The sequence below is a fragment of the Pseudovirgaria hyperparasitica genome, assembly GCF_010093815.1.
Source record: "Pseudovirgaria hyperparasitica strain CBS 121739 unplaced genomic scaffold EJ05scaffold_4, whole genome shotgun sequence".
Taxonomy (NCBI): domain Eukaryota; kingdom Fungi; phylum Ascomycota; class Dothideomycetes; order Acrospermales; family Acrospermaceae; genus Pseudovirgaria; species Pseudovirgaria hyperparasitica.
The window spans coordinates 1,726,739-1,748,945 of NW_022985552.1; the positions used below are offsets into that span (position 1 = coordinate 1,726,739).

General features: G+C 48.5%; 9 protein-coding genes across 9 annotated transcripts; 5 read left to right on the forward strand and 4 right to left on the reverse strand.

Annotated features, from left to right (window-relative positions):
* Window positions 1-1,268: 1,268 nt before the first annotated feature.
* On the forward strand, window positions 1,269-4,540 carry EJ05DRAFT_436091 (GPI inositol-deacylase; the record flags this gene model as incomplete). Its single annotated transcript, XM_033741727.1, has 4 exons — window positions 1,269-1,538; window positions 1,589-2,438; window positions 2,493-3,882; window positions 3,931-4,540. 4 exons carry the CDS (start codon window positions 1,269-1,271, stop codon window positions 4,538-4,540), a joined length of 3,120 nt encoding a protein of 1,039 aa, XP_033603048.1.
* Window positions 4,541-5,055: 515 nt separating this feature from the next.
* Window positions 5,056-6,929, forward strand: EJ05DRAFT_290447 (uncharacterized protein). Its single transcript, XM_033740519.1, has 4 exons — window positions 5,056-5,277; window positions 5,331-5,561; window positions 5,635-5,761; window positions 5,831-6,929. Exons 1-4 carry the CDS (start codon window positions 5,258-5,260, stop codon window positions 6,866-6,868), a joined length of 1,416 nt encoding a protein of 471 aa, XP_033603049.1. The 5' UTR covers window positions 5,056-5,257; the 3' UTR covers window positions 6,869-6,929.
* Window positions 6,930-6,990: 61 nt separating this feature from the next.
* On the reverse strand, window positions 6,991-9,285 carry EJ05DRAFT_498557 (uncharacterized protein; the record flags this gene model as incomplete). Its single annotated transcript, XM_033746702.1, has 2 exons — window positions 6,991-9,101; window positions 9,153-9,285. 2 exons carry the CDS (start codon window positions 9,283-9,285, stop codon window positions 6,991-6,993), a joined length of 2,244 nt encoding a protein of 747 aa, XP_033603050.1.
* Window positions 9,286-9,781: 496 nt separating this feature from the next.
* EJ05DRAFT_498558 (phosphatidate cytidylyltransferase) lies at window positions 9,782-11,351 on the forward strand (the record flags this gene model as incomplete). Its single annotated transcript, XM_033746703.1, has 5 exons — window positions 9,782-9,934; window positions 9,991-10,354; window positions 10,405-10,751; window positions 10,800-11,255; window positions 11,313-11,351. The coding sequence occupies 5 exons, from the start codon at window positions 9,782-9,784 to the stop codon at window positions 11,349-11,351; spliced, it is 1,359 nt and encodes a 452-aa protein (XP_033603051.1).
* A 709-nt stretch (window positions 11,352-12,060) lies between these two features.
* Window positions 12,061-13,599, forward strand: EJ05DRAFT_509117 (uncharacterized protein). Its single transcript, XM_033748073.1, has 3 exons — window positions 12,061-12,654; window positions 12,703-13,171; window positions 13,224-13,599. The coding sequence occupies exons 1-3, from the start codon at window positions 12,422-12,424 to the stop codon at window positions 13,554-13,556; spliced, it is 1,035 nt and encodes a 344-aa protein (XP_033603052.1). The 5' UTR covers window positions 12,061-12,421; the 3' UTR covers window positions 13,557-13,599.
* Window positions 13,600-14,774: 1,175 nt separating this feature from the next.
* Window positions 14,775-16,249, forward strand: EJ05DRAFT_462687 (cytochrome P450; the record flags this gene model as incomplete). Its single annotated transcript, XM_033742692.1, has 4 exons — window positions 14,775-14,889; window positions 14,940-15,296; window positions 15,349-15,441; window positions 15,488-16,249. The coding sequence occupies exons 1-4, from the start codon at window positions 14,884-14,886 to the stop codon at window positions 16,247-16,249; spliced, it is 1,218 nt and encodes a 405-aa protein (XP_033603053.1). The 5' UTR covers window positions 14,775-14,883.
* A 1,191-nt stretch (window positions 16,250-17,440) lies between these two features.
* Window positions 17,441-18,640, reverse strand: EJ05DRAFT_290516 (uncharacterized protein). The gene is made up of 2 exons (XM_033740521.1): window positions 18,066-18,640; window positions 17,441-18,016 (listed from the first exon to the last, which is right to left on the reverse strand). Exons 1-2 carry the CDS (start codon window positions 18,393-18,395, stop codon window positions 17,621-17,623), a joined length of 726 nt encoding a protein of 241 aa, XP_033603054.1. The 5' UTR covers window positions 18,396-18,640; the 3' UTR covers window positions 17,441-17,620.
* On the reverse strand, window positions 18,477-20,271 carry EJ05DRAFT_290489 (uncharacterized protein). The gene is made up of 5 exons (XM_033740520.1): window positions 19,923-20,271; window positions 19,807-19,864; window positions 19,658-19,746; window positions 18,924-19,546; window positions 18,477-18,874 (listed from the first exon to the last, which is right to left on the reverse strand). The coding sequence occupies exons 1-5, from the start codon at window positions 19,979-19,981 to the stop codon at window positions 18,558-18,560; spliced, it is 1,146 nt and encodes a 381-aa protein (XP_033603055.1). The 5' UTR covers window positions 19,982-20,271; the 3' UTR covers window positions 18,477-18,557.
* EJ05DRAFT_290525 (translocation protein) lies at window positions 20,272-22,037 on the reverse strand. Its single transcript, XM_033740522.1, has 3 exons — window positions 21,465-22,037; window positions 20,844-21,412; window positions 20,272-20,786 (listed from the first exon to the last, which is right to left on the reverse strand). Exons 1-3 carry the CDS (start codon window positions 21,811-21,813, stop codon window positions 20,562-20,564), a joined length of 1,143 nt encoding a protein of 380 aa, XP_033603056.1. The 5' UTR covers window positions 21,814-22,037; the 3' UTR covers window positions 20,272-20,561.
* Between the last annotated feature and the right edge of the window lie 170 nt (window positions 22,038-22,207).

A 22,207-nucleotide genomic window follows, 5' to 3' on the forward strand; every position in this document is an offset into this window, starting at 1 on the left:
CACATCAACACATCTCTGTGCTTGGCAATACCCCGTGATGTATCGTCCATCCCTCGACCCACATTCGATGAGGTTGTATAGTAAAAGTGATTATTATTGTTATTATAATTTCAAGTGAGCAACTCGCTCTGGAGAAACAGGTGGATGGAATGACGGCTCGAGCCCTCAGCGCACCGAGGATCGAGCATTGAGACGAGTGCAGGTCACTGTGTCATAATATGATACTGGTATGGCGACGTGTTGTCGGGCTACGACCCATGCATGCATGGATATGCGGCTTGTGGATATACATCATCTAGCTCGGCATTCAATTCAACTATCAGTTATCAATTATTGTTTGTGACGCCGATGATAGACTTGCTGCGGATAATTAATTACCTGCCTGGCTGACAATTGGGTTTAGGGGTGGTGCAGGCAAGAGATTGACGGGCGGCGCCACCAAATCCAGGTGGGTAGCTCCCCCCTTTTGGCTAGCTGGCTAGCTATAGTACGCTGGGGGCACCCTGCACGCTACAGTGCGTCTTCCCACTAAACACAATCTGCAGCCAAAGCCATTTTTCTTCCCAATCAGCTAGGAGAATGCATGGGAGTTGCGAGTTGCATGCTCGACTGACTTCCACGCCAGATTCCCTTCTCGACGCGCACATCTGCTACAATCCTTCCCTCTCTAACCTCCTCCTTCGCCGCCTTTCCTTCTCCTAGGTGCATCTCGACCTTTTCTTTGTTTACGCCTCACATGTTCCGTTTCCTCGCTGCTTCATAGTCGCGCGTGAAATTGGTCGCTGCTGCGAAACCCCAGAACACGATATCAGAGTCGCTCGTTACGCTCATGATTCCATCCAGATCCACTCGCTTTCTTGGTGCCACCGACCTTGTACACAGCTTCTCCTCTTAATCTACCACCTTTCAAACACGTCAATTGTCTCTCTTTTGCCGAGGACTACCATACCCACTTTCACTGGTATCGATAAATAGTCTCAATGAGGAGACGCTCATCCGGTTCCGCGACAGAGGATGACGACCTTTCACAACTCTCTCCTTCATCCACCTCCAGTCATAGCGATAAGCCTAGGGAAAGATCCACAGATGCACGCAATACTCCACGGAAGAAGGGTAATGCGAAGGAGAGGAGGCGACGTAATGACGGAGTAGCGAGAACGGACATGACCAATTCGACCGAAGCTTGGGCCAAAATCCAAACGGCTTCGCCCGGCAAAGAGAAGGCTGCTCTCCACATATCTCAGAAGGAGCTGAAGCAAGAGAAGAAGATGGAGACCGTACATCGCAAATTCACCAGCTGGCGAAATCCCTGGTCATCTTCTTTCTGGACCATCGGCGCCACCCTTGCTGCTCTGGCACTTCTAGCCACTATCGGCTACTCCTTTACGACATGGCAATTAGATCCCAAGGGGTGCGCGATGTGCTATATGCGACCTTCATTTGTCAAATACACGGGTTTTGATACCGAACATACACCTTTCGCGAGCAAGTACTCGTTGTATTTATACCGTGAGGGTGTCATCGACGAGGATCCGAAAGTATATAATACATCGACCCCCTCAAAATGATCTGCACTGACCTCATCTAGCTCAAAGGTGTTCCGGTGCTTTTTATACCAGGGAATGCCGGTAGCTACAAGCAAGTACGACCACTCGCCGCCGAAGCTGCATACCATTGGCACGATGCCTTGCAATACGATGCTGGAGCTATAGGAGCTGGCAAGCGTCCTCTGGACTTCTTTTCGGTTGACTTCAATGAAGACATCACCGCTTTCCATGGTCAAACTCTCCTCGATCAAGCACAGTACTTAAACGATGCAATCTTATACATTCTCTCCTTGTACCACGATCCATCGCAGTCGAATCGAGACCGAGACTTACCAGACCCAAGCTCTGTCATCCTAGTTGGACACTCGATGGGAGGAATAGTGGCAAGGACTATGCTCATTATGCCAAACTACCAGCCAAATTCCGTCAATACCATACTCACCCTGGCCGCGCCGCACGCTCGACCTCCTGTCTCGTTTGATGGAGAAATTGTCCGGATATACTCAGATATCAACCACTACTGGCGGCATTCCTACTCGCAAAATTGGGCAAATGATAATCCTCTATGGCATGTGACCTTGATTTCAATTGCGGGAGGAGGTTTAGACACGATCGTACCCTCCGACTACGCCAGTGTGGCCTCACTGGTTCCCGATACTCATGGCTTTACGGTGTTTGCTTCAACGATACCGAACGTGTGGACTGGTATGGATCACTTGGCAATCACATGGTGCAACCAGCTGCGGAAAAGCATCGTTCGCGCATTGTATGACGTGGTAGATGTCAATCGCCCTGCACAGACTACGAGACGTGCGGAACGAATGACGACGTTCAAGAAATGGTTCTTGACGGGGCTAGAAGATGCCGCCGAGAAATCTCTGCAACACCAAGGTACGGACAATCGACTTTTCCCCGCTATGTACAAATACTGACTTAATTCGGTAGATACCAACATTCTTTTGACGATTGAAGATGAATCCACTCCGGTAGAGTCTCCGGGAGGTCGACTTACTTTACGAAATTTAGGTGATTCCAAGAGGCCTCAGGCTTATTTGATCCCTGTGCCACTCCAAGGTGCCTCAGATGCATACAGATTCACACTCCTATCGGATCAAAAACTCGATTTTGCTGGTGGTAACGGAAAGCTCGAAGTCTTGTTCTGTAGCGTATTCCCACAATTCTCCGGACAGGTCGCCTCGGGCTTTGACATTAATATAGACTTGTCCCACGGGACTGAAGGACCTAAAACACGTATGGCATGTAAGGACTCGGCCGCTGATACAATAATCCTTCCTGCCTCTACGGGAGATTCTGTGTTTCCTTTCGATGACCGAGCGCCGTTCTCATATCTCCAATACAGCGTCAACGAGCTTTCAGAGCATCAATTTGTTGCTATTTTAGACAAGTCTTATGAAGTCCATACTGGCTTCCTTCTAGCGGAGTTCAGTTCGGACCTAGACTCTGTCATCCGCTCCAACGACAGACTTGAGGATCTAGTAGCACATGGCCTAAATGTGGAGCTCCCTGCGAAGCGACCCCTCTCTGTCGATGTCAAGATCCCGGCACTTAAATCCAGCTTGCTAGCATATACCCTCAGAGTTACTGGAGGTACTTGTATGTCGACACCTCAACTCTTCGCGCCATTCGTTCGGCAATATGTCAGTGACGTTCATGAATCGAAATTCTTTACCAACGTCAAGGAGACCAATATCAACGTTCACGGTGTTGCTCCTTACATGCCACCAAACCTTGAGAAGGGCACGAAGCCTGGTGAAGGTCTTGCGCTCCAGATATGGACTGATCCGACCTGTGAAAATCCCATTGAGCTGCATCTGAACCTCGATATTCTCGGAAGTATGGGCAAACTATGGATGCGGTATCGTTTCGTCTTTGCGGCGTTCCCCCTCTTGGTGGTTGCCTTGATTCTCAGAAAGCAATTCAAGATATACGACCAGGAAGGGGTTTTCATGAGTTTCTCAGAAGCGCTCAATCAGTGTCTCAAGACCTCATTGCCTGTCCTCATACTTGCACTGACCTTCTTCTCGACCTCGCTGGCGAGAGCAAGTATGTTGTCGGCTGGGACTACATCACCTTATGATTGGTTTCTACGCCCCTTTGTCAACACCGGAGGTATGGTCTCTGCAATTGACTACTCCAAGAATGACTTTCTTCTCGGCTTCCAGGATGCTTTCTTCTGGTTTCTCGTACCTTTGTTTGGCTTGATCTCTACCGGCATTTGCGTTCTTCTGAACTTTACAGTGTTGACTCTGACTCACATCTTTGCTCTCATATACGGCAAGATTAGTTACGTACCACTTAGAAATGACAACTCAAGGTATGTACTGCATCTTGGTATAGACTACGCGCTGTTATTGATTATAAGTAGAAGAGGTCTTGGAGCTTTCGCATCCACCAGACGACGCGTGCTCTTTACTGGCATACTGCTTCTGCTAGTATCTACGGTAATACCCTATCATTTTGCATACGTTGTGCTTTGCATTGTACAAGTCGCAACATGCACCAGAGCATACCGGCTGGCCCAAGATACCGGTTCAGCCGCCAACTATAACTTCTATAATTACACGCACTCGATACTGGTCTTCATGCTTTGGATACTACCTATCAACATACCTGTCCTGGTTGTTTGGTTACGCAACCTAGCAATACAATGGGCGACGCCGTTCTCCTCACATCACAATATCCTACTTATCATGCCTATAATACTCCTGGTGGAGACCCTCACGACCGGTCGGATGATACCTCGAGTCACTACCAAAGTTCAATATCTTACCAACATGTTCCTATTTGGACTAGCTGTATACGCCGCGGTGTTTGGGATCACCCGCGGATACATTTTACATCATCTCGCCAATGCACTATGCGCCTGGCTTGTGGTCATACATGCCTCGGCAAATTCAATCTCCGCGTCCACTTTGACGACCCTCCTCGATCGCCGACCTATACAATACAGCCGGCCTAAGAAGCGGCCCTAGTCTCGCGTTCAACTCGAGGCGCTTTCCTTCGGTTTACATCGTCCTGCTTTAGCGCCTTCGTTTCTATCTGACAGTATTCGCAGAATACCCAGGAGTTTCTGTGCTTGTTTATTGATGCGAAAATGACCGTTGCCGTTTCCCAATCACACCGGGAGTCTTGATGATACATCGCGACTCTGTCTTCTGTAGATAGACCTGTTCAGAGGCTGTACAAGCCCCGTGTACAAATTTCCTTATATGATAAAGGGGCAGAGCCCCTGAGAAGAGGGAACCGTTTGACACGCTTTCACTCTCGGATACAGCACATGATGAATAGATAATATCTTAATCTGGTGGAGCGAGTAGATCAGTACTGTATGCAGAGAGATCTAGCTGAGTTAATTCACATGGAAGATGACGTCGAAAATCACCCCCCGTTCACTTAAATCTGAGGGTTGAATGTGATTGAACGTTTGTCAGAACAGATTTACCCATCCAAAAGCACAGGCCAAACTTCTATAAGGTTAGGCTAGCCATCGGCCCGCAAGTGGCGCTTGGCAAAAACCTATGGATGAATCTATGCCGATCGTCAAGTCGGTCTTCCGCAATCGTAACGTCATGAATGAATAAACGTCTGAGTCCATCCGTTCTGTGAAAATGGTCATTGGTGGTCATGCCGCGGCTTCATATAGAGGGACTCAGGTCATTTTAGCGTGTTTTGGAATCGTGTATGAATGAATGAATGCGAATTGTAATTTGTACGTATATACATGTAAACCAAGACATACAAAACGCGTCTTAACATCTCCAGGCCGGCCGGCTCATTTTCTTCGAAAACAGTACCACTACGGTTTCTGGTACATGCTCTGCCAGACATGAAGTCACCACGTATCCTGTCGATGATGGCTTTGCAGGTCGTAGCAGCTCTTGCTGTCTCCGTATCTGCTCGGGATAGTAGTAGCGGCTCTGTTGTGACATTCCAGCATCCCGCCGACACTGTTCTGCGGACTGACAATGGCACGTACGGGCCTGAGGTTGAGGAGTGTGTATATTGTTATGATTGCCTGCTGGGGGCCAGGGGCAAGGCAAAAAGGCTCGTTCTGACTGTGCGGCAGGTTCCATTACTACTATGATCAGTTCCCGATCGGCCTCGCTGTCTCGAGCAAGGGCCGGTTGTTCGCTTGTTACACTCGAGGTAGCTATAGCTATACTCTCGGCGAAGCAGTCAATAAGACGGCGGAGGTATGTGATATCTTTGTAGTTTATGTTGCGACGACGATCATGCATGAAGAAAGACACTGAATTGACCAGGCGCCATACCCATCCGCCGCCCTCAACCTCCCAGTCGCACAGCTCAATACGACATTCAACACCATCCCCTTCGGCAGCGCAAACTCCACCCATCTCATCTCCGTACAAGCCATCTACATCACGCCCTCGACGCCCAACCGCCCGGAAACGCTCTGGGCCCTCGACACAGGACGGCCCAGCATCGTCGCCGCGGACGGCAGCCCGACGATGCCCTACGCCCAGCCCGGCGGACCGAAACTCGTCGCCATCAGCCTCGCCAACGACTCCATCTACGCAACATACACATTCCCAGCATCCGTGCACTTCCCAGCCTCGTACATGAACGACCTGCGCTTCGACCTGCGGCCCACGACCACGGCGAGCGGCCAGGGCGTGGCATACATTGCCGATAGCAGCAACGAGGGCCGCAACGGCTTCATCGTCGTCGACCTGGGCTCGCGCGCCTGCTGGCGCCGTCTGACGAATCATCCGTCTGTGCTGCGCGTCTACGACAATGTGCCGAGCTACCAGGGCCGTGCCTTCTATGTGCGGCAGGCGGGCGGGATGCCGGTTGGGTACTTGCGCGAGGGACTAGACGGCATACAGATCTCGCCGTGCGGCAGGCGGCTATACTATTCGCCGCTGACGTCGCCCTACTTGTACTCTGTGCCGACGGCGAATTTGCTCGTGCCGCCGGAAGACGATCCGCTGGTGGAGTTGATGGCGGCGGGCAATGTGAGCACGCATGGGCAGCGCGGCGGGTTTGCAAATGGGTTTGAGGGCGATAGTCAGGGGTGGGTGTACCAGTTGATGCCGGAGCAGAATGCGATATACTATTTCGACCCTGCCGACCTGCAGGTCCACACGTTCGTGCGGGATCCGCGGATCATTTGGCCGGATAGTGCGGCGGTGGGCGAGGATGGATATTTTTATATGAACATCAATCAGTTGCCCTATCAGCCGATGTGGAACGACGGAGTCGATGGGCGTGTCAAACCTGGGGCGGTTCTGAGGGCGAAGATTCCCAATGGGGGGTCGAAGATCACCGGCTTAGGGTAGCGGGTGATGGATATTTTTCCAAGAAGCTATGGCCTAGATCCTGAAGAGTGCATCATGCCGAACGATGATGTAGACTCCTTGGAATGCTGATGTATCCAAAAAGTAGTCATGCCAACGGGTTTTCAGGTCACACTTTTTCCACTCGAGAAAACCTGACACAGTGCCTCCCCTTCTTCCGGGCTAAGGAACTCATCCAACAACTGGTGAGCCATGTCGGTAACTTCCTCCTCAATTCCCGCCTCGAGTACCAGAGTGTCGCTGAAGGCAAGCCTAGTCAGCGCAACAAGATGCTTGTGGGTCCCGCCCTGTACAGCATCCAGCTTCGACTTCATGTCAACAATCTGGGGGTAGCCCTTGATGATGTGATGCAAGAGCCTAACGCATAGATTCACTGCTTGTATGGTTTCCAAATGTGACGACTGGTTGAAATCATATAGAGAATCTATTGCGTCGCTCAAATACCGTACCATTCGTCCAATGGCCTGCCGATGGCGAGCCAGCGATTCTCCCCCGTGCGCAGTGACTGCGATAGCAGATAGTGTGGACAGCACTTCAATGCGAAGGTTTGCCAGCTCAAGTACTGCAACTGGACCAACTTGACCTTCCAAATCGGGTGTTTCAAATAATAGATAGGTAAGACGATCCAAGAGCAGAGTTTCCCGCCGCATCGTCTGCTCGGACGTATCACTCGGAGAACTGGCACCAAAACTGGCATCCAAAGCACTAGTAGAAACCAACTGGAGTGCCAGATTTATGTGAGAGATGGGCTGTGCTTTCATGAGCATGAGAAGGACAAAATCGTGTGGTACTAGCTGCCAAAACACGCGGATGGTTTCTGTAGAAGTCAGAATGCAGCTAATTGCCATTTGCTGTAGTAAGGAAAGGCATGTCCAAACGTCGAGATCAGGGCTAGGCGTGGTGTTCGCAGATACTTTATCTCTTTCCGCTGGATATTCTTCGAGGGCAGCAGATCTGCCCAGAGGTATGGCGACAATATCAATGGTAGCAAGAGCAATTGGAACCAGGTCTTTCACGAGACCCGCAAGAGTTTCTCGCGGTTCAAATGCAAGCATAAACTGCATCGCATGGATAAGGATGTTGATGGGGGCTACGTAGCGTTCACCGAGGCACGCGTCCCACAGGCCTAGTAATATCTTGAAGAAAGAACCGGGAAAGGACTTGGGATCGCCATCAGAAGGTAAGAGGGCCATCTTGTCGCATACGAGAGATGTCAGAGACTGTTCGGGGGCGGTGGGAAGTGATAGCTTCGATAGTGCCTCAAAAAACAAGTCACCCCCTTCGTTCGTCCGATAAGACATGATTCGTTGCAGGAACTCGAAGCGATGGTCTTCCTTTCGGAGATTGAGGACTCCTGTTGCCTCGACACCAGAGCCATTATTTGAGTCAACTGACTCTTGTGCTTTCAAAGTGCGATGCGATTCGCTGAGGATGAGAGGCAAGCCAGGGCTCTGTACTTCGAGAGCTGACCTTTTCCTTTTCGCGCCAACCTTAGGCGTAGATGGTTTTGATCTAGCCTGAAGTTTTGAGGGAGAAGTCATTACGATGTCTTCGTCATCGAAGCCGTCGCCGAAAGAGCGATTCATGTTCTTCTTCGGAGTTCCAGCGGGCGAGCCGTTGGAGGTCCTGGCTTTATTGTTCGTCACATCTTTGAGCGTTGTGCGTGTCGACTTAGTCCTCCCTATCTCTTGGGCCAGGTCATGTTCGAGAAAGCGATTATTTGTCTCCACTGTCTCTCGGTCTTTTCGCGCCTTCTCCAACTCAATATTTTGCTTTGTGAATGTCTCGCTATGCACCTTTTGCATCACCGAGAGTTTGCGCTCGAATTCCTTGGCTGACTGCTCATGTTTGCTTCGAACGATGGCAATCTCTCCTTTATGAGATTGAATGGTCGATCGCAAATGGTCTCTTTCTCGCTCGAGTTCTGCGATCCGTATTTGAAGTTCAGACATATCTCCCATCGCCGAACTCTGAGGATTCTCGTCTAGAGCCCGTGATGTCGCTGGTTGCACCGTGAGGCCGCCTCTGGCGGAGGTCGCTCTGCTAGACCGCACAGAGAGCCCATTGTGAATCCGTCGGTCTATTGGAGAGGCATAGGGTGGATTATAAGGTCTATGAAAAGCTAGCCCTTGTTGGTCAAGATCTATAACGTTTTCTTCTTCAAAGCCGTAATCATCAATAGTCGGTCTTGTAGCTCTTGGAGCAGTCGTTCCTACTACGGCCGAATTAGTGACTCGACAGGCACAAAGTCACACAGAGTACCTACAGGTTGCAAACGTGCCTGTGGGTCTTTGTGTAGAACGGATTGCGGTGTTCTCTAGTTCGACAAGGTCGTTCTCGGGTAAAGCATCCAGGTCGTCATCGTCAAAGTCGTATTCCTCCGCATCTTGTACAGCCATGCCATGCACGATTCAGGCATTTCAGCCAGAATGGGGAGTGGTCTGGAAGAGTGTGATGCTGAACCCTTATTCAATGTTGGGGCGTGTTTACTGGATATTACTGAACGCGGCCGAATGTTGGTGTTGAGATGGCGCGTGCTTTCACATGCGGCCAAAGCTTCCAGTTCCATGATAGGACGGATCGGCTGGGACTGCGCCGACATGACGACTGGCGACTGGCTCAAAGTCCCCAAAGACGTAAGTTTGCAGCAAGGAAGCGCACTACCTTCTTTCGCACACCATATTGCGCGCCTCCAGCTGCCTCTGTTGCCTGCTTCATTTCATTTCCTCCATAAGCTTCGCCTCGCTTCAACAACACCCCTTCGATGCCCTCTCAGACCATCAAATTTGGCGCCAATCTCAAGCGCGTCCTCTAAAAAGTTGCGAGATTCCCGCCAACCAAGTCTTCCCTACCGCAACACCCCTACCCATCAGTTCTTCTTCTTCATATCTCACGATGACGAAACCCAGGAAAGATGTCAAATTCCAGCACCGGGGAAGTGGCTCGCGCACGCGAAGACCAAGCAACAGCATGTCAGAGATCAGCGAGAATGAACCCAGCAGCCCCGCAAGGGCCGGAAACCACAACGGGTCGATAGCGAAGCAAGATGTATGCAATGTCACGTATACTCTTACAATACTAGAAGCTGACAGTCTGAAATCAAGGATCCGCCGCAATCCGACTACAACAAAAAGAAGCAGACCTTCATTACAAGAACGATATGGACCTTTGCAATGATAGGCGTTTTCTTTGGCGCTATCGTAGCCGGCCATGTCTATATGATCATGATCGTTACCGCTATACAGATCATATCTTTTAAAGAAGTCATTGCTATCGCCAGCGTACCTAGTCGTGCCAGGAGTCTTCGGTTCACCAAGACACTCAACTGGTACTTCCTGGCTATAACGATGTATTTCCTGTACGGCGAGAGTGTCATTTACTACTTCAAGCATATAATCCTCGTTGACAAAGTCCTCCTTCCATTTGCGGCCCATCATCGATTTATAAGCTTTATGCTTTATGTTACTGGTGAGTACTTGTATCCCGCTTCGAAGCATGGACGAGCTCATGTGTCCTAGGGTTTGTATTCTTCGTGAGCTCACTCCAGAAAAACAACTACAAATTTCAGTTTCAGCAGTTTGCCTGGACCCACATGGCTCTATACTTGATTGTTGTGCAAGCGCATTTTATCATGAACAACATCTTTGAAGGGCTATTCTGGTTTAACCTACCTGTTGCCCTGGTGATAACCAATGATATCTGGGCATATATCTGCGGAATCACTTTCGGGAGAACTCAGCTCATTGCGCTATCTCCTAAGAAGACTGTGGAAGGATTTGTTGGTGCATGGTTCTTCACGATCCTGTTTGGCTACCTGTTCACGAACTTCATGATTCGCTTTACATACTTCATTTGTCCGGTAAATGTACGTCGTCAACCCCACCTATAAACTGACAGTGCTAAAACATGACAGGATCTGGGAGCAAGTTTCTTTAATGGCTTAGACTGTATACCAAACCCGGTCTTCCTCCCACATACTTACCACATCCCATACATGCCTGCGAATTGGGCAATTCCGTCCTCGTTCACAGTCGAGCCAATTCAGTTCCATGTGCTCGTCTTGACTACTTTCGCATCACTCATCGCGCCCTTCGGTGGCTTCTTCGCATCTGGATTGAAGCGCACATTCAATATCAAGGATTTTGGTGATTCAATTCCGGGTCACGGCGGCATGACTGATCGGATGGACTGTCAATTCATCATGGGGTTTTTCACATTTATGTATTATTCCAGCTTCGTGGCAGTCTCAAAGGCGTCTGTTGGTGGTGTTCTCGAGACTGCCATCACAGGACTGAGCCCACAGGAGCAGATCGAAGTCGTCAAAGGTTTAAGTAAACATCTGATCAATCAAGGAGTCATTCCTGCCAAGGTGAGTTCTCTGGGAATGAGTCGCACACATAGTAAATCAGTATTGACTTTAGTACAGGTTCTAGAATATCTCAACGGCCAGATGGTTCGCCGATAATCCCGACTTTGCAGTCGCGGTATCCCAGCCCAGGCGCGAAAAATTAGCACGTGTTCTCCTGAGGACAATCGTAATTTTCACTTTCTGTGTATACCCTTTTTGCATTCTCTTCTTCGATGGCGCAACGAGCTCTCAAATCGTGGATATAATCATATCATGGAATGTTACGTAAGGCTCGGGCGGTTTCTCTCTTCATGCAAGACACCTAATATCAAAAAGACTTATAAGCAGGCTTGATCATAGAAGACTTCTCTCATGCAATGGCCCTCATACTAATAAAGCCTTGTAAAGAATCAACCTAGCTTTAGGTCATATAAACGTCATATCGATTTTATCTAATGATCACCCGTCTCGCAGGACTATATTGCAGCATTTGACCCGATTTGCTACAGTGCTGTTAAGAGTCGCTTACAATTTTAAGAGCTCGACAGTCTCAATGTATTATCCATGCATGTTCGAGATTAGGATTCTATCACCTTCATGGCCAGAGAATCTGATGTGGTATTGGTAGGCTGCGAATTGAGGTTGCACTTTGTCTGCATAGTTAATGTATAGAGTATCAGCTTCCAGTTACGCTTTTATGTTGGATGATCACTGCACTAAAGATACCGCGTTACACTCATGTCGGTATGAGCTCACAAAGGCTACAGACTTAGGCATATATTAGAGCGATACAAGACTGTATCCATTGCAGTTCAAAAAGCCATCAGGAAATTATCATGGCCAAGCATGATCTCGTTTACCTATTGTTTCCCAGGATTGGTCTACACGCCGGTATACAACACTTGGCGCATTGGAGCTGTGCTGCTGATCAGCCCAGCCAAGCGTGGCGATCTTTAATTTTCGCTAGTTTTTGGGGTCCTATCTCGGCATAGGGTCTACATCCCTTTTGATCATGGACCTGCAAGACATATATCTGGGGCTGTGCGCAGATAGTGCTGGGCTAGTCCAGGCGTTTACGTTTGTATATGAGCGCGTGCGGTGACTTTGTCACTATTGTTAGATCAGTGACCGGTTGAGCATCTCAGTCAGTCAGAAAAACCAGTCCAAATTCCCACCCGCTCGACGAGATGGCTCCAAGGCGAGAGAGCAGCTTTGGTCTCGGAGATTCGGATGGTAGTACGAGCAACCAATGTGTCGAGAATCACGCATTCGGTAGCAGTTATTCTGTTGGATGCGTCTCGATATTTGGAGTTACCCTTGCATTGGAGCTGCTGGTGTTTTGCTTGTGGATCTTCTACAGGAAACGGATTCCAGATTTGCTATGGTACTTGTTCGGAATATCTTTATTGTTTTCTATCTTGTAAGTCGCCCGCACTCGGCCTTGTGCCGGACCACTGACCAGTTACAGGAGCCATATAGGAGAGATCATCACGTATACTCTGCTCGCATGCGGAATATTCTATCATGAGGACAACTATGACCAGAACTATGGCGACGGGCTTGGGAATTACTACAAGACATATGTCGCCATCATCTGGCTCTCGAGACTCTCCTATGTCATTCTATTCGCCATCATCACAATACCACTTCTCTCTGTCGTCCGTCAGGTAGCTGGTACGAGCTCCAGGGCTTTCAGGTGGATGCATGCTTCGCTTCTACTTGCATACCTCCTCCTTACACTGACATATCTAGGAATGCAGAGTGCCGTCAACGGGAATCGCTTTGCTTGGGGAGGCAGACAGAGACAAGAGATTGGCGATGCATATTCGAAGATAGGGATAGCGACCAGATTCATCTTTTTCTTCATGAGTGTTAGTGTAGCCGCAGAGTTGATGATAACGCTTGTTCGCATCAAGAACCGCGGAAGTGCTCTTGGAGTAAGCGATTCTAATTCTAAACTGCTCAAAGCTCACTAATTTCCATTTGAAGACACTCCTGCTATTTTCCATGCTGTTTATTTTGTTCCTCTGGCTCAATACAGTATCGACGGTTGCATACGACATAAAATACGATATCATGAAATACTACATACAGTACGATCAAGACAGATATCTCGCAGATGTGCAGGCATTCGCAGGCATTGGGACCATCAGTGGTGTTTTCACCTTCATCTTTCTTCTTCTTCTCGCTGGAGCGACCACTGCGAGCGCTACACAAGATGCAGTACCTCACGCAGTGGGGAAGTCAGGCGACTCTAAGGACAACGAACAAGTTCTGGTGAGCGCATCAGGACAACAACACACCATGATAGACCATACATGAATGCGAAGAGAAAATAAACATGCGAATAAATGATACTATGGTCACTGATGTTTTCGGGAAGTTGTAGTTAATCTCGGATTCAGAATGAGATCGGGCGTCGCGGTTCATAAAACCCGAATGTACTGTTATCCGGATGCGGTGCGAGCATATCCTCAGGAAGACTTTCCGACCGTTAACACCTTCTTGGGGCACGACGTAAGCCTGCGAGCGTGTGCTTTCCGGGCCGTGGCTTGACGCGCTACCATTGGTGGGTTTTGCCGAAAAAGGCAAGTGTTGCTACATCTCCGTCAAAGTTCGTCGCCGTAGGCAAAGGCCGGGGACGAGCGCACAAATGCTCCTAGGAAAACGACGGATTAAACCTTCTCAAATCACTCTCCGGCCTCACTACCATTGGAATGGTTAGCGCTTAATTTTGATCCAATCAAGTGATTTATATTCATCAAGTCCAACAGGGGTTGCAAATGTCGTAAATCGCTCTCTTTTAGAGCCTAACTTATGATATATTTTACCATATTTGGATTGCCTCAAAAGATACACAGAGTAAGAGGTATACAATAATATCTTAATTTAAGATTTTAAGTAGAATAAAGCTACTATTCATGGTTGTGAGGGTAGGTGATCCACGACTTTTGCAACCCACTGTTGGTCCTGTTGGTCTCGAAATCATGAGTTGCACGAGACATACCAGCATGAATAGAGTCAACAGTTGGACTTTGCATTGGGCCATACGTACTATCGGATGCAGATCTTTCGATTTGACCACTTGCGAGATCGATTTGCTGAGTCAAGTGTTGCTCCTCGGGATCAGACCTTGTCCAAACCCCGACTTTTGACTGAAGAGACCAACGTCAACAACAACAAACACACGCTTCATGTATATAAAGTAGCAGGCGAATCCGCCAAATGGTATTACTCCTAAAGCATTAAAAGTTTCCTGAGACAGTTTTCGACAGAATACGATTAATACCTTGCCCCCCAAGAAATATCACACAATGCAATTGGTTCTTCTTCTCATATTGCTCGGCGCAGCTGCCCTTGTGTTCTTGTTTATCAACAGAACAATCCTATCGCCACTTAGAAAGATACCTGGTCCGATTCCTGCCAGACTTACATCCAAATGGTTGTGGCTCTTGGATTTGTCAGGCAAAGGCCCAGCTACATTACGTGACCTGCATAGTCGCCACGGTATGTGTTATACATAGATCTCTAGAAAGTATAGGAAAACTAAACCGTCGAAGGAAAAGTCATACGAATTGGCCCAAAAGAGGTCAGCATCAACGATATAGATGTTTATACACAGACGCTCTATAAGCAAGCAAGCCCATATATGAAGGTTCGCAAGTGTCATTATTACTTCACATATACACACTGACTTTATTGTAGGAGCCTGTTTTCTATGAGCCGTTTGGAGCGCCTGGCGCTGGCGATAATGTCTTCACAACAGCAGACCCTAAGCTTCATTCGTTGTTACGACGAACCATGGCGAATAGCTTCTCTCGGAAGAGCATCCTGGAGTTCGAACCTCAAATTTGGGACACCGCGAACAAGATGACAAGTGTTCTCCAACGCGAGTTCGCAAATCGACCTCGTAACGTGAATGTCTCGAGCATGCTTCGCTGTATGATGCTAGATGTCATCTCCGTCTTCGCATTTGGGAAAGACATGGGTGCTCTTGACAAAGAGGGGTTCGCGGAAGAAGTATTGACGGCTTTCAATAATTTCGATACGAGTAACTTCATGGTAGGTCAACATAATCGCGGTCAACTGAACTACACACTGATTGAAACTCTAGTTTCAAGGCTCGCCCCGGCTTAGGCAGATCTTGCTCCCAATACTGTCAAATATACCAATCGACAATTTTCAGGCAGTCACACGAATGCTTGCTGTAAGTTGAATGATATGGGTATGTGGCTCTGCTAACACCCCTACAGAAAGTCGACGAACAGCTTGCTAAAATCTCACTTACGGACAAATCTTCGAGTGCCTTGCTAAAGGGTACCATGGAGTCCCGCGAGAAGATGGGGTTGCCCGTGACTAAGCTTATCCTTCGACAGGAGGGTCTCGGTGCAATCTTTGCTGGGACAGACACGACGGCTATCAGTCTCACATATGGCACATGGGCGATCCTATCCAATGAAGCCATCCGATCCAAGCTCACGGAGGAATTGAGAACAGTTTGGGCCCACCGTGAAGAACACCCGTCTTTGAACACCCTGGAAGGACTGCCGTATCTTCAAGCTTGTGTCAAAGAATCACTCCGATATGCCACATCGGTTTCTGGACGTCTTCCGCGTGTTGTGGGTGAAGGGGGTCTTTCCGTCCAAAACTACAACTTACCACCCGGGACTGTTGTAAGTTCTTCAAATTATCTGATGCATTTTGATGAGGATGTGTTTCCACAACCCTTCGTATTCGACCCTTCTCGGTGGCATACAGGCGATGTTGCGGCTTTGAAACTTCGTAATCGGCATCTGGTTCCATTCAGCGAAGGGTCGCGGAGATGTGTTGGTATGAATTTAGCACAAGCGGAGATGTACATCACTCTAGCATCAATTTTCAGGTGGTTTAAAGCGGTCGAGGTGGTGGACAAAGAAATACGTGGACACCGGATCCTTACAACTGCAGTTCCAGATGGAGTGTGGGCCAAAGTAGCGAGCATCAAAGACGAAGTGGAACGGGAGAGTAGTTATTAATTAGATGACAAGGGATGAATGTACTATTACGCAAGAAAAAAATATAATGAAAATCCGACGGATACTACAAAGGACTGACAATGACTATGACTCTTTGTGTAGCTCTAATGCGCCGCGTTTGCTAAAATCGCGCCCTTGTCCATCACGGTGATCGCATCAACCACAATAATTAATACCTCACTCATTTGACAAGCGAAACAGCAACATAATTAGTCGTCGGCGTCGCTTGCCATCGGTTCAAAGTCCTGAAGACTCCACTAATTTCCGACAGCTGGTAGCAGTCTGTGTGACAGAAGAAAACTCTTCGCTTTCAGCCAAGCACCCGTCATAGGGCCGCTCTGACGGAATTTCTTGAATAATGAGAATCCAAAAAAAGGCATGCAGAAAATTTCTTCTTATTGGTGCAGCGCGAGCGAACGTTCGTGTGGCGTTTTGAGCGGTTTGATTGGCTGGCGCAGGCCCTCCTGGCGCTGGTTACGTTGCGTTTGGCGTGACCCTAGTGCCACTCGAGCTCCGCGCGGAGTAACGCTTTGTGCTGTGCGTGTGCGACGGGGTTGTTACTCTGGAGCTGGTGGATCGTAGGGCTGAGGGTAGATGTGATATATATAAGGGCCTGGGAAGAAGCACGACTGAACAAATTATCATCCCACACTATCCTGCAGCAAACTCATCAAACAAACTCTTCAAAACCAAGCCTCATAAATCTCATAGCCTCTTAAGCTCCTGAGCCTTCAATTAAACAACATGTTCCCCGAATATATCTCCATGTACGGCTCTGGCGTCGCCGAAGCGCTTAAGAAGCCTGCTCCTCGCTCCTCCAAGACTTCCACTCCTGTTGTCAGCTCACGAAACTCCGTCTCCTCTGGTCCGCCCCTGCTGTCCTTATGTCAATCTCGAACTCGCGCTAATGATTACTACAGAACGCCGATCAAACAGCATCGAGGAGGCTCGCAAAATCAAGAAGAGGTCTTTCTTCAGCTCTGCCACCGTCAACTACTTCACTACGCGGTGAACTGTGCTTCAAGTCCAGAAGAAACGAGGAAGACGCTCCAATGAGTGTAATCGATTTAAAAGTGTTTTGAGCATTATTCCCATGGGATGGCGTTGGATAAATGGATGAGTTCTGGCCGTGCTCAAATAGAGAATCATTAATGATAATGAGATTTTCTTGACCTTGGATGGGCAAAATGACCAATTACATAGGAGTATGTGCATCAGCGAGAAGCTTCAATTTCTTTCATGCCAGGCCAGTAATCTCCACTCCTCGTCTTATGAAGCTACGAGGGCGGATATTGACACACGTGTCACATTGTCGGTACGATCCAAGATCGATCTGGACAAGTAGACAAAGCCAGGGCCGGGTGATGGTACTCATAGTGTCGGCATCGCTGTATTCCAGTCAACACTCTCAAGCCAGGCCAAGAAAGCCTCGCTGTCCATTGGCAGGTTTGGATCGATTCCTGTCATGGCCAAATTTTGATCCTGCAGGTCCATTGCAACGTCATCAGTGTTGGGCCTTACATACGTATGTTGGTGCTCGTAGTCTAGAGCCTCATCAAGCATCGAGCCGAGTTTTTCACTAGCGTCCTTGCACAGAGAATAGTACTTGTGAGGTTCCGGGAGCCACTCTAGACATCCAATGAGCACGGATAAATTTCGTATCAAGGTAGACCGAGGTATAGATTTGTCGAGTGGAGTATTTGAGATTGTGCAGTTTCGGAGCTCTGTAGTGAGCACCCCAGCGACGGGAAGACCGAAGCTGAGTAACTTCAACCATAATTAGTCTCGCCAGCTTCCAAATTTGGGATAAACCTACAAGCCATGGAAAGTCACGAGAAAGGACATTGCCTTCTGAATTTACATAGTTTCTCTTCTTCGTGACCGTAGTGAGTTCAGATAGGATTTTCATCGCCAACTGAAGCAATTCTACATTACTGATGCCTACGTTCTTGGTCAAAATTCTTAGTATCATAAATTCGTTGTAGACGAAATTCAGATAGCACACAAGAAGAGTTAGGTTGGCATTTGACACGTCATTCGTCTCCCAGATGGTATCAGTATAATGAAGGTGCTTAGGAAGCTTAGCCCAGGCAAGTCGGGCGTTCTCTCGAATGTTGCTGAAGTATTTAGTCGAAGGATAGGACATTCATCCGGGATGACATACCCTAGCTTCTGTACAACCTCAGGCCCAGGCTCACTTCTCGACAACTCCAGTGTTTCTTCTTTAAAAATAGCGAGCTGGTAACGCATACGTAATATAGTAGTCGGACGAACTTTATGGTCCTGATTCGTTAGGAGGCTTCTAGTATCAAGATATGGGAATTACCATGTTCCATCCGTCAGCATCTAAGCGTGCCAGCGCAGCCTCAAGCATAGGGCCCTCGAGTAAATAATCGTCCGGACTGAGGTTCAAGGGCATTCTAATATCGCAATAGTGTCTTGGAATTCTTGGAGGTCTTCCGAGGAATGTTGCGAGGTCCTTGTCAGCCCTATAGAAGTAGCAATGGAGGCATTTTCGAATTTCCGAGATGAAAAACGGAACTTTCTCATCATCATGATTCTTGTGTATTCCTAACGCAAATACGTCCGACGTTGCGTCCCCGAATCGGCGCCATAAACCTGGGCCTATGATACTATCAGAAGTGACATCTTTTATTAAGATCTCTATACTGACTAGAGTCACCGTGAATGCTCGAGATTAGTTGGCAATTCGTGTGAAATAACCATAGCATTATCTCGTTTTCGGCTCCGATCTCGCGGCAGATTGACACACAGGTATTTGAGTGATCGAGCATGCTCTCGTCAAATTTCCAAGAGTCATCAATCGGAGTTGTAGGCGTTATGAGCTTCGCAAGTCCAGCTATTGAATAAAGTACGCCAATGAATTCCCATCGGAGATTGCATTTAGTATACTGAAGATGAAAATCAGCTGCTTTGAGGTTTTTCGAAATAACGAATGGAACCGCAGTATTCTCTGAGATCTCTGTGAAGACCTCAACAAGAGAACGCCCTGTGGCGTCCCATTCTTCGATGTGTTTTCGCATTTCAGGTAGAGCATTGAGAATCAAGGGTGCCGGTATAACAGTACCGATCGCCACGTCAAAGTACTTCCTTATCATTTTCTCAATTCTGCCAAAAGGCCATAAGGCCTCAAGGACGTTAAGCTTCGATTCACTTAATGTTCCATGTTTTGCTATGCCTCGCAGTGGCGCCTCCGTGGATGATGCGTTAGTATCATCCGAGACTGTAGTCCAGAGCCCTACTGCATGAGAATTGTTCACGCCTCTTCCTGGGACGCTGTGGTCTGTTAGCTCGGACGGACTAGGAGGTATTATTGTTCTTCCCAGGAAGATTCTGTAAGATGCCACTTCCGATCAGGGGCACGATAGGATAGAGCGAGAACAATACCTAGACTGAGACTGTTGCTCTGCTTGATTTAGCGACGGGCTCCTTCTCGTGTTCTTGGATCGACTCATCGGCGCAGGATGATAAAAGCACTGTCACATATGCACATTAGATCCATGACAAGATGCAATATTAGAGTAGCGTGACCATACTACACGTGCTCTACCTCGTCTTTCACATTTTTGACAAATTGGATGCGTGTGGTCACAGCTATCAATCCCGGTCAGACAATGAGACTCCTTGAATGTCGGGACAGACGTTGATATACCTTATCTTGCTTCTCCGACACGGCTCACATGAGCTTGGCATGCCATTGCGCCTGATCATGTTTTTGATGATCGTCACATTGGGGACAGTACAGAGCACACACGAATAAAAATCAACGCGGTCGTACTATGGCGGAGCTGCAATCGGAGTTGAAGTCGGACTGCCTTGGACGGATCGGACCGCGTGGTGCATTTGATGCATTATGTCAGCGTCCACGGGCTAAGGATCCGATTAGCACCTAGACTGTCCATTTACTTCCACGTGTGAGTGACGGCGGAATAATGTATTCCAGTATGTCCTATACAGATATCATCGAATTTACTATACAGACGCTCACTATGAGTATTGGTTCGCTTCAAGTGGTCCTAAAAACTTGTTGTGCGGTGGCTCTTTCGAAGCCCGGCCGGTGAAATATACCGTGGGATTGCAAGTCAACAGGACTAACAATGAAAGGGACGAGATAACGGGATAGACGCTTTTGTCTTCTATGTTGCATTGAAAGCGCAAAAGAGCCCGTGCCGTCAATTGACTTGACAGCAAGTCCGGTGACCAAACAGCGTCTACAAAAACCACTTCTGCGGTAGTGTTCAAGTGACTGTCTAGAGATACGCTCAAAAGTGGTATGGCTCTTGGTCGAATCCTACTCGTCATCCGCCTCTTCAACAGAAGCCTGCATCCTGCGCTGTTGGGCAGTTTGTCCGTCCACAGTAGATGCTCCCGTCGTAGACGCAGGTGCAGCTGGGGCTGCAGGTACTGCAGTAACTGGTACTGCAGGTGTGTCTGATTGTTTTGCTTTCTTGGATTTACCATCCGCTGCGGCTTCAGCTTTCTTTTGCTTCTTCAATTTCTTCGCTTCCTTCTTTGCCTTCTTGTCCTAGACTTATATTAGTACGATTGATACGTGGTGTTATTCATTGCCTACCTCAGCTGTCTCCTGCCATGCGCCCCATGGCCTGAAGGAGTCGAAGAACCCAACATCTTCGAATAGATTGGGAAATAGCCAAAACCCGGGAGGGACCGTGAATACGGTCACACAGAACAAGATGAGTCGAAAGATAGCCATAACGAAGAAGAGACCGATGAGGCCTAGCATGCCCATACTCAAGTACCACACGCCTGTCCGGAGAAAGAGCGGCCAGAGCGGAAATAGAACAATGGCGAAAACGACGACCAGGGCAAGAGCAGCGTAAAGTCTCATTTTCCAGGGGGAGCCTTCATACAACCAGATGTAATAATCATCGTCTGCGGTATTCTGCTGCTGCTCGATCCTGACATTCCATTGACCCTTGATTCGCTTCTTGCTCCCATGTGAGTGGCCTTCGTGGCCAGCATTCGGATCCTGTTTTGACACGCGAATCGCAAGCATAGATAGGGGCAGCAGCTTGAATGTATTTTCGGCTGATGGACGATCCTTGACTTCGGGTAGGATGATGTTCTTGGACCTAGCTTTTTGGTATGCGGGGGAAAGCAGTGCTCTGATAGCGCGCTTCACTAATTGAAACATGTTAGCTTCGTGGGAAATAAAGTTAAAAAGGCTGCATACCTCTGATCATATCCTTCCGTTTTTCCTGGAAAAGGACTGTCCGCGGCTTCAGATCTTGCGACTTGAGGAAGTCCGCGACAGCGAGAGCCTCTGGTTTTGGTGGACCTGGTTGTATGGGCTGCTGTTGTTGCTGTTGCTGTTGCTGTTGCATTTGTTGTTGCTGCATTGCTTGCGCCCGCATGCGAGCTAGAAGTTCTTCTACAGTGATACCCAGTCGTTGTGCCTCGGCGCGAAGCTGCTCCTGCATTTGTCGAATCTGCTCAGGTGAAGGTTGTGCTGGAGGACCTTGGGAGCGGGCTCCGCCTGGTCCACCCATAGGTACTCCCTGTGGTGGCGGTTGCGAAGCCATCGTTGTTGAGTCGAAATACCAACGACTAATGTTTCTTAAAGAAGTGAGGGTAATCCGACGTCACAAGATGCGAATACACAACTTGTGAGAACTGTGGGATAGTTGGGAGGCCGATGGAGGACCAAGGGTTATGGGTGCATCGGTGTGCAAGGCCCAGAGAGCGGAGAAGGCTACCGTCCACGATAGATGCCAGTAATGGTGATACGTGAGTCGCAAGTTTGATGCCACATTGCTAGAGCGAACTTCTTGGAAGGGTCGTAAGTGGTGCGCTTATCTTCATGAGGCTAGCGTCTCTTGGCGAACGAGCTCGCTTCGCCCACTCGTCAAATATGCGCGTTGCAAAACTCTACTTCTGTTCCTCAAGCACACCCAGGAGTCACCGCGATCTCCTCCA

Excerpts from the sequence above, each read along its gene's own strand:
- EJ05DRAFT_290447 (XM_033740519.1), top strand. The coding sequence starts at position 5,258 with ATGAATGCGAATTGTAATTT. Across the intron at positions 5,278-5,330 it reads ATGAATGCGAATTGTAATTT|GCCGGCCGGCTCATTTTCTT; the intron begins GTACGTATATAC and ends TAACATCTCCAG. Across the intron at positions 5,762-5,830 it reads CAGTCAATAAGACGGCGGAG|GCGCCATACCCATCCGCCGC; the intron begins GTATGTGATATC and ends TGAATTGACCAG.
- EJ05DRAFT_509117 (XM_033748073.1), top strand. The coding sequence starts at position 12,422 with ATGGCTCCAAGGCGAGAGAGCAGCTTTGGTCTCGGAGATTCGGATGGT. Across the intron at positions 12,655-12,702 it reads TCTTTATTGTTTTCTATCTT|GAGCCATATAGGAGAGATCA; the intron begins GTAAGTCGCCCG and ends GACCAGTTACAG. Across the intron at positions 13,172-13,223 it reads ACCGCGGAAGTGCTCTTGGA|ACACTCCTGCTATTTTCCAT; the intron begins GTAAGCGATTCT and ends TTCCATTTGAAG.
- EJ05DRAFT_290516 (XM_033740521.1), bottom strand. The coding sequence starts at position 18,395 with ATGTCCTATCCTTCGACTAAATACTTCAGCAACATTCGAGAGAACGCC. Across the intron at positions 18,017-18,065 it reads CTCGTGACTTTCCATGGCTT|TTACTCAGCTTCGGTCTTCC; the intron begins GTAGGTTTATCC and ends TTATGGTTGAAG.
- EJ05DRAFT_290489 (XM_033740520.1), bottom strand. The coding sequence starts at position 19,981 with ATGATCAGGCGCAATGGCATGCCAAGCTCATGTGAGCCGTGTCGGAGA. Across the intron at positions 19,865-19,922 it reads TGTCGGAGAAGCAAGATAAG|CTGTGACCACACGCATCCAA; the intron begins GTATATCAACGT and ends CGGGATTGATAG. Across the intron at positions 19,747-19,806 it reads GACGAGGTAGAGCACGTGTA|TGCTTTTATCATCCTGCGCC; the intron begins GTATGGTCACGC and ends CATATGTGACAG.
- EJ05DRAFT_290525 (XM_033740522.1), bottom strand. The coding sequence starts at position 21,813 with ATGGCTTCGCAACCGCCACCACAGGGAGTACCTATGGGTGGACCAGGC. Across the intron at positions 21,413-21,464 it reads ACGGAAGGATATGATCAGAG|TGAAGCGCGCTATCAGAGCA; the intron begins GTATGCAGCCTT and ends TGTTTCAATTAG. Across the intron at positions 20,787-20,843 it reads CATGGCAGGAGACAGCTGAG|GCAAAGAAGGAAGCGAAGAA; the intron begins GTAGGCAATGAA and ends TAGGACAAGAAG.